Below are 9,913 nucleotides of genomic sequence, written 5' to 3'. Positions count from 1 at the left end.
TATAAACACCATCTCTGATTTATTTCAAGAGTTTTAATACATTATATGGATATTCAGAAAGTATTTATTCATGTACAAATTACAAATACATAGTTTTTATCAACTCTTCAGTTTAAATGTACAAAAAAACAAACAGAAAAAGAGTGAAAAAAACCCCACGGCTGTTTAATAGCAGCTTTGCAACCTGGCAAGACATTTCGCCCACTCGATCAAATGTAGTAAAATATTTCTGTAAAAACAAAATACATAAAGGTTCTTCATTTTATTATTTTCTTTTTAAAGAAACATCATAATAATAATTTCTAGAAGAAAGGTGAGGTTAAAGGTCATGCCTGCTCCACAGGGCAGACATCTGCAGTGGACTAATGTCCCAGACACAGAGAATTAGCTGGCGTCTGTCATTAATACAAAGCAGCTTGTATAAAAAGCTTATTTTAAAGACTTGACACTGAAAACATTTTGTGCTGTGTGTTTCTTATGACTCTATGTATTGCAGGTGTGTGTTTTGTGTGGTCTGCCTCACTAAAATTTGAAAGTAAATAGAAAAAAAAAAGACAGCGATGTAAAGAATAATCAGCCGATAAACGATTTCGAAACATAATGAAAGAAGGAAAAGGACAATTAATAAAACAAAAGAGGAAATGGAAAGAAAGTAAAAGTGGAACGAGAGAGTCTGGCTTTTGCACTAGTAAAATATCCACACGCTCGGTGTCTCTGACTGGGTAAAATAAAGCAGTCCCCCAGCTTAAGGTCATAGGGTTTGTCAGTTTGCTGAAATATCACCTCTGCTATGTTCAAACAGTCTTTCTACTTCCTAATACAGTAAAAAAAGAATAAACTTACATAGACCAATAAAACAAATATTTTATACAGTTCTCTCATAGACACCATTAGATAGCACATTAAACTCTTCATCTCAAGTAGGACTTTTTTCTATGTTTGTTTTTTGGGTGTTTGTTTTATACAGTGCAGAGTATATGGGCCTTGATTAAATAAGAGTGTTTTTAGTATATCTTGCGCCCTCTGCTGGTCACTCCGTGCTCGTGCTGGTAGCATTCTGTCTGTGAGGAACGCAGTAGTTGTGCTGGGCGGAGTGGACAAATCCTGGCAGACACACGCACTTATATGAGCCTTGCGTGTTGATGCACTTGCCGTTCTTGCAAAGAGACATCTTTGTATTCAGCTCTGAGCATTCGTTGATATCTGGAACACAAACCACAAAGAGTTTGGGACTCATCTTCAACCCTTGCCAATTCGAATAATAATTCTTTTAGTTTTTAGGGTAATAAATATTTGTTGAAAAAGTAAATGTGCATTCTTTAAAAGACTGAAGAGATATTTTAGAATGGCAAACAGACAAAAATGTGGTAACATTCAATTATTTATTTTTTTACAATACTACTGGCAAAACACATAATGTGTATCTTTAACTACATGTCATATCAACAACCAGTCAAACGCTACAATACACTGATCTAAGTCTCACAATTAGCTGTAAGCTGCATTTTTGTTTTGTCACTAAAATAACTTGTAAGAGTCATTCATTTGAGATTTTGCATACACTAGCTGAGTTGTATGGTTTTGATTCGCTAAAAAAGAACTGACCCAGAATCATTTGTTTAAAAATTGGACTACACTGGTTGTTCAGTAGGTTTTTGATTCACTAAAATAACCAATTCATAATAAGAATCATTCATTTTGGAAATCAGACTGGCTGTAGATTCTGTAGCAGTGTTGCGATGTCACTGAATAAGTATTGTCATTCTTCTTTCTTTCTTTTTTTTTTTTTCAACTGGTTCTGAATAGAAACCAATTCTCGGTTCCCAACCCTAATAGAAACTCTGTTATATCGTTCATCATCTGCTCAGTCATGCCTCATTTCAGGAGATTAGCTTGTATAATCACGTCACTTTTCTGGGAGAAGATGGGAAAAGCAATTTTGAAGGTTTTGAATCACCCCCAACCCTTTTGAGCTTGTATGCCTTAATAACATCCACAAATTAAATCCAGTCACATAAAATTACTAAACACACTAATTCATTATTTTTATCTTATTTTTTAATCTAGTTTTGATTTTATTTATCCTGAAGATCAGACACTTAAAACAGCACCTAATTATTAATAAAAGCATACATTTTTCTTTTCTTCAAATAAATGATTCAGGGTTGAAACGATCTGAAACGTAAACCTGAGCTAATCCCACCCACATCCTGAAAAACCAGCCTGATCCCCTCATGTGAGAATCTGCTCTTGCTCACCCACGCAGGCCATGCGGGACATGTCGAGTGTGTATCCATCGAAGCAGTCGCAGGTGTATCCCTCCTGCACCCGCACACACCGTCCGTTCTCACATCCGTTCAGCACACCGCATTCCTCTGCTCGCAGCCCTTCAAATGCATCATATGGATCTGTGAAGGAGAGAGAGGTTTTAATGACAGTTTACATTTTAGGCTGAACTATTTATTTAAAGTGTATCATTTGACTCACTTCTTGGTGCTTCATAATCATCATAGAAGGGCAGCGTGCTGTCAGGAGGCCGAAACTCATATTCAGGGCTGATCTCGTACTCATGAACTGGGCCAGCAACCAGAGCATCCTGACCATATGGCCGACGGGAATCACCAGGCTGACGGATATTACACATAGTTGCATAGGCAGCTGGATGACAGTGAAAAAGAAAGAGTTTTGTTTTCATCTATTTTTCTTTGTGCTTTTTGTCTCAGTGATTGTGCAAGAATATAATTACAGGGCAGTCAGATCATGTAAGACGATCCAAACGAAATAGTTATACTGAGAGTGTATTGCTCAAAGTGACATTTGATGTAAACATTGATGTAAACAGGCACTCAATATAACAATGATTTAGATATTGATGTAAACAGGCATCAGTAGATGTGAAAGGTGCTCATTGGGGAAGGTTGTGTATTTATACCTGTATTTTTCTGGGGACAGAGAGCACAATCCATGCCCCAAGCATCTCCGAATAAACAGCAGCACTCTGTGAACGTGGTGTGTCTGCTGGCGAAGGGCTTTGTGCAGGTCAGCCTTTCTGTCACAGTCTCCCAGCAAATACCTTCAAACACTTCATCTTCTCTTTGCCCTGTAAAAACACAAACAAACTTCATCTGATCTTTTCGAGTAAATGTGCATTTTAAGTGTCAAGCAAATGACAATTACAGAATACTGAAATACACTTGTTATGTGAACTGTAAGTTTAAAAAAAATCCATAGAAAGCACAACGCAATGCAATGCGCAAATCAAAATGTGACGAATCAATATGGAAAATTCCTTTTATTACAGTGTAGAAATAAGTTTGGTGCCAGGCAATGGCAGAAACAGTAGTGCTCATGAACCAGAGCTTCTTTTTATGCCTCATAACACTTGATTTCTAAAGTCTAAAAGAAATGGCACTGCTTTTTCTGACCACCCTCTAGATGGCAGTATGACACTTTGGAATTGTTTTGTGATCAAGAGATGATCATATAATGATCTCAGAAACAAAAGGTAAATTATCGGACATTGAGGGGGTGTAACATTTAGTTTGGAGTGTTTCAAATGTAAATTGTAGGGTTTTAGAGGACAGAATACAGGTTTTAGAGAATCTAGGGTTTGGATTAAAGGATTTAGAGCATTGTTTCTCAATCCAGCTCCTTGAGGAACCCTAACAGTGCATATTTTAGGTGTCTCACTAATCTGAGACACTCAATTCAGGTCATGGAGAACTCGATTAATAAGATAATGAGATAAATAAGTGTGGTAGATAAGAAAGACATCTAAAATGTGCAGAGATGTAGGCCTCCAGGATTGGGAGACACTCATTTAGGCAATGGGATTTAAGAGTTTTATGGTGTGGTTTTTCAGAGTGCAGGGTTTTAGAGAATAGGGATTTGGTAGTGGGGTGTTGGGTTTTCAGGTGCATAATAGTTGATGTAAGACTTTACCTGCCATGGCGGGTGAAATGCAGCGGGCATTGTCGGTCGCAAGAACCAGGGGAGGAGTGCAGAAGCACTGATATGACCCATATGTGTTCATACATTTACCATTTACACAGTTGGACTCATCTGCACATTCATCAGCGTCTGCAAAGCCCAGAGGCAGAGAGATAAACAAAGATAAACCGACTCAGTGAGCAGGTTCAAGTTGCTCTCAACATACACAATATAGATGCAAAACCAACAATTTCACCAGAATTCACTACTTCTGCAGTTTGCAAAACCAAAACAAAAATTGCATAAACGCACTAATAAAAATTTATTATACAACAGGGCTGTTAAATGCTTTATTCTGATTGGTTGACGAAACCCAAGGTGTGCAGTTATTTTCCAGTAAATGCACGGCTTAAGTAGTTCCAGGCAGGTTGTGACCGAATTACAGTTCCATATCACTTTGCCAAATTCAGTTATTTCAAAAGTCCTTATAGCCTACAGCAGCAAAAGAACTGGCCAAACAAGTAAATAAACACATAATAGGATAAAAATGACAAAATATTTTAACGTTTTTCCACAAAATTATCTTCTATTACCTATAGAAAGCATACTCTTTCTCCCACTTTCTCTCCCATACATACAGTACACACACTCACATGGAAACATGTATGTGCACAGAAACTAAATAGTTGTCATTTTTTAGTGGCAAGTAACAGAACTGTTCTTGAAGCAGTTAAACTTATAGCTTCGCTATTAGTAGAGAAACTGTTTCACTGTTGTTAACACCGTTAAGAGCCGCACAGACACAAATATATTCAATCAATCTTTCTCTCGCTCATAACTATATGAATGGCTCAGGCGTCTCTTACTAGCTCTAAAATTATGTTTTGGAATTAGCAACTGAGGCTTAGATTGAGATGTGTAAGAAATTAGTCTTACACACTGACTAGAGCATTTTAAGGAACAAAAATTTGACAAATGTCTTGAAATAAAACATCGGAACAATGTTGTGAGGTGTGGCAATCGTAAGAGGAAAAATAGACTGACAGAATAGAATACTCTTATTATGCTATAGTATTTCAGTTTCAGTCATTTTTGTTAAAAAATATATATTTCTATATAGCTTTGATTTATTTTTATTTCCATTTTAGTTTTAGTTATTTTAGTACTTCAGCTTTGTTTCAGTAAGTTGCCAAGGCGATATTTTGAGTTTCTAATATTTATATTTTATTTTATTTCAGCTCTATTTCAATTACTTTGAGCTTTATTTTCAAATAATTTTCAGTTTTTTCACAACACTGATAGGGAGATCACCAGACCAGACCACAACCAGGACAAAAAAATATATATTGCTTTAGTCCAACCAAAATCAAACATCTAAAGTGCATGTGAATGACCTTAGTGTGTGTTTGTGTACATAAAACCAGATCTGCCCACAATATGCAAGTAAAATTTTGCGGCCTCCAGAACCTCCACCCACTGACCCGGTGTCAAAAAGACTGACACATGAAACGAGAGACGTATTTGCATGTGTGTGTAAATGCATAGTTGAGTTTGGAGAGTGAGTAGGTGTTCATATGTGTGTGTGTCAGAGGGTGTAGGAAATCAAATGATTGTGGCTACACTGAATATGTGTGTGAGGCAGTCAGGGGTGTGGCAGCTTTAAGGCAGTGCGGCCGGGTAAGACTCCTTGGCCGTGGGTCTGCGGTTTGTGTGAGTGAGTGTGTGTATGTGTGTTTAGGCAGGCAGACAGCCTGCGGTGCACCATAGAGCTGTGGCCTGGATCATAACGGCTGTGCCGCCCTGACCGATCGCGAAATGTAGCCTTTGACCCATGCTCACACACACATATAACCTGCCATCAAGACGCACGCATAATGTGGCCGCAAGCCACAAGCCGCCAGCTGCAGCAGGGTTAAAACTTAAATTTAAATCCAATTTAAATGTGTTGGCGTTATGGTGAGCCAAACTAGGCCAACATTTACACACACACATACTATCTATTCAGCATGTAAGCTTGTATGCACCCACACAAAAACACACACACAATCCTGTCATTCCAATCCGACAAAAGAACAGTGACAATTCAAGGCCAAACATCACAAGCAATAAACGGCTAAAGCAGGATGCTATAAATAACAAACCCTTCTAAAATTACTTGCTAACCTTACTAAAAATACTTGGACTAAAATAAAACACTTTCATGTAACTTTTTATGTTTCTGAGTACTATCTTTTTAAATATTTAATTAACTGGTTTAGTCCTTTATTCAGCCTGCATCAGGCTGCTTTGTGTGACTATGAACAGATCAGTGATATGCACAGCACAATGAGAAACACTAGAATATAATATTCAATAATTTCATTACGTTTTGTGTTTTTCAACACTGTTCATGTGTGTTGTTCAGACAGGCAGCAAAAATACGTTTTTTTTCGCCTATTCAACTCAAATCCATTGCGTTTACGCAAATACAATCCAAAACAACTTTTTATGTGGTTTGAAATCCCGTTAAATTAGGTTTCTTAGACTGAATATGCGCTTCTCAGCAGCTATTAAATGTCATGAATGTGAGTCTTCATAGACAAGGTTAGGGTGTAAACGACAACAGAACATGTTGAATGTTTCTCTTGCTGTATCTTGCTAACCCTGAAGTTAACAACGGCCCTCAACGCACTTTTCGTAGGTCCTTAATCCTTACTAAACTGCGGTAGTCGTCTATTTATTATTATTTTTTTACACTTTTCTGTGTTCAGACTTGGACACTGCCCAAAACAATCAATAGTTAAACATCTATAACTAAAATTTCGTGCACGCTGAACCAAGTTTACCTCATTACTATGACAACATGTGGACGTGCAAGCAAAAGCCTGTCTGAACAAAAGGTTTTTTTTATTTTAAAACCGCTACATCAAAACTGTAATCAGTCTAAAAAAAAAAACATTTTTATTCACCTCCATGTCACTGCAAACCTATTTGACTTTCTTTTTTTGTGTGGAACACAAAATAAGATATTTTGTAAAATATCTGTTTGTTTGTTTGTTTTTTGTCCATACAATGGAAGTGAATGGATTCCCGTTTTTATTGGGTCAAAATATCTTCTTTTGTGCTCCACAACACGAGGGAAGCATAATCAACAATCCCTTTAAAAAAAAACAGAGGAGACATAGTAATCAACACATGTTTAGAGATTACATGCTGATTGTGATTTTGGACCTTACCAACACACTGTAGTTTGGTCTCATCATAGTAGAGTCCAGCCTTGCAGTAACACTCATACCCACCAAGGGTATTAAGACAAAAGCCATCTTTGCAGATCTCGTTTTCAAAAAGCTTGCATTCATCTGCGTCTGCAAAAGACACACGTTTTCATTATTTCATTCTAAAACATACAGACAGGTCATTAACCTGAAACCCTGAACCACACCTACAGATCAGCATGCATCTGGCAGCATACAGACTCTTCACTGAGGATGCATTGCTCTAGTTAGTGTTCTTATTTGGGGATCTGCTACATGCAGAAATGTCATTTGACTGGAGACTGATGGGGAGGAAATGTCCTTTCCATCCATAAGCATTCCATTCAAACGTACACAGACACACACACACATCCCGACCGCAGTGCATTCACTCACACTGCCACCAGCCAAAGAGAAACCACACTCTCGCTGCATTCATAAATTAAATCAGTGCATTAGACGGGCCCTGGGACTGAGGTTTCCCCATACTGGGAAGCAGGCTGCTGAGTGTGTGTGTTTCAGCATATGTAGGTCAGATGCTAAGCCATGTCTGCGGCTGCTTCCACACCTCACAAAGTCAAAAATATGTGCATAAAATGGGGGTAAAAGTACAAGACACTTTGTTTTGGACCCCATCTTCCTTTGTGTTACAAAGTAATACATACAGGTTTGGAACAACATTAGATTTGTAATTTTTGGGTTAACGATCCCTTTGAAAATATATAGACACACAGATACCTATGAAGCTTTCTGGTGAGCTGGTTGTAGGAATTATGGGATCACCAGGAGGAATGTAACCCTGACCCGCCGGACACATCTGTGAGAACTGATCTGCATAAGAGAGTGTCTGTGGTTAATACAGGAAACGGTCTGCTGTGTTTATTCAAGAATAGTGATTATGACTTGTAATTTGGGCTTTGGTAAAGCAAAAGAAATATGAGAGTGATTGTTTATCATTTATAAGATATCCAGATATGATTTACTAATGTCATTTGCTAATGTATTTGAAGATTCTCAGTCATTCAGGTCATCATGGGCGAGCTTCAATATGTATTGAACACCTTTCATCAGTCATCAGTTGCAGAAAGGTGGATATTGAACCTTATCTGATAGCAATCCTATTTGATCTGCCTGTCTGAAATTAATAAATGACCAGAGACTGATTCATAAGCACTAATGCGCAACACAACATATGTGCACTTCCAGGCAGGACACGTCCTCTTCAACCAATTTGTAGGATGATTTGAAGGAAAAAGTACAGGTTTAAATCATTACATTTTTAAATTATAATAGGTTTAAACATTTTGTGTCTATTTAATAAATTTTTCCTACTTTAAATTTCCTACTTGAAACTGAATTTCTCAAATTTGGTTCCCCACCATGATTTTTTTCAAAAAGTGTTACAATAAGGAAAATTCAATTCTACTTCCAGTTTAATAAAAGGTATAGTTAATCTAAAATGAACCAGATCAACTGATTCACTGCAAATAATTGAATCTGTTCACTATCCTCAAGTTCAACTCACTGACTCAATGATCCATCGATACAAAAGAGTTCTTACTGTACTTCTTAGATTGTGTGTTGTGCATTATGTAAATCAGTACCTTTTCCCGGTATGGGGCAGGGATGGACCTCACAGTTGTCCCCCCAGCCAGCTCCCAGCGTACAGCAGCACTCCTCTTTAGTCATGCTGCTAGCCAGCACCTTATCACACAGGTTCTCATCATTCAGGTTATAGTAACACTCTTTCCTCTCCACCGATGTGACTATGGGGTACGAGACAACAAACAAAGCCACACAGATAACTCAGACGGTTGTCTTTTACTTTTAAAATATTCAGATGTGAATTTTCAATCACGTTTTGTCACAAAGCATACATAAAAAAAAAAGAATTGGAGAAAAGAATCAATACATAAATGTAATATTTCACTGCAATACAGTTATCCACAAATGAATACAAGGTCAAGAACACAGCAGAAACTGGGCATGACATCAGAGAGCAGTTTTACAGTTCAGCCTTGGCTTTTCAGTCACTGAGAGCTCCTTTTTAAGATTTCCAGATAATTAATATTCAAAACTATTGTGATTCTAGTTTTATGGTGTTCTGCCGCCGTCCTTAAATGCAAAAAGCATGATTTATAGCTCTGATAAGAGATACTGTGGTACTTCTTGTAAAAAAAAAATAAAAAATAATGTTTAAACTCAGGAGACAGTGCGGTTTTATGGGGGGGAGCAGGATTAGGTGGGTGGATTTGAACAAAAGTCCTCAACTAAAACAGTTGACTAAGATCTAAGGAAATGCTTCCTGTCATTTGATCTTCCAGGCACAGCTGGTGTGTAGCCACTCACACACATATAACCAATCAACATCGTTCCAACATTTCCCAGTTTCAACATGTTCTTCAACTGGGGCACTAGAGGAACAATTTGATTCCAGTCTAGCCAGTGCCACTGTTAAAACTAACACTTTAAAAAAATGTTAACATCTTCCATGTCTGGTCTTCTTTAGTCCACTTGTTTTACAGGTAAACAAAACCTTTCCCAGATTTATTGGCTCACTTCACTTTTGAAGAAATTCAATTTTGCGGCCAGCTCATGATTTTTTATTACATAAATGTCACGCCAAAATCAACTTTTTATCAACAAATAAACACTAACACAGCAGGCATTGTTTAAATATGAATAATAATAGCAATAAAACTAAATATATTCCAATCAGGAAAAAGATTTTTAAAAGCAGATCTCATTCT

The 9,913-nt window shown here is 37.4% G+C and overlaps 1 protein-coding gene across 3 annotated transcripts in view; it reads right to left on the bottom strand.

Moving 5' to 3' along the window:
- The window catches only part of ltbp1 (latent transforming growth factor beta binding protein 1), an 83,466-nt gene continuing 73,553 nt past the window's right edge, over positions 1 to 9,913 (bottom strand). For all 3 annotated transcript variants that reach the window (XM_084394302.1, XM_084394303.1, XM_084394304.1), the window contains 8 exons: positions 8,768 to 8,929; positions 7,902 to 7,994; positions 7,146 to 7,274; positions 3,943 to 4,080; positions 2,933 to 3,100; positions 2,488 to 2,658; positions 2,259 to 2,408; positions 1 to 1,203 (listed from right to left, as the gene is read on the bottom strand). In XM_084394302.1, the coding sequence (XP_084250428.1) occupies positions 1,031 to 1,203; positions 2,259 to 2,408; positions 2,488 to 2,658; positions 2,933 to 3,100; positions 3,943 to 4,080; positions 7,146 to 7,274; positions 7,902 to 7,994; positions 8,768 to 8,929 (1,184 nt within the window). In that variant the 3' untranslated portion in view covers positions 1 to 1,030. The remainder of the gene's footprint in view (positions 1,204 to 2,258; positions 2,409 to 2,487; positions 2,659 to 2,932; positions 3,101 to 3,942; positions 4,081 to 7,145; positions 7,275 to 7,901; positions 7,995 to 8,767; positions 8,930 to 9,913) is intronic.

Source organism: Rutilus rutilus, assembly GCF_951802725.1.
Source record: "Rutilus rutilus genome assembly, chromosome: 21".
NCBI classification, from domain to species: Eukaryota; Metazoa; Chordata; class Actinopteri; order Cypriniformes; family Leuciscidae; genus Rutilus; species Rutilus rutilus.
The sequence above is the reverse complement of the archived record's forward strand: the minus strand, read 5'-3'. Positions and strand labels throughout refer to the sequence as shown.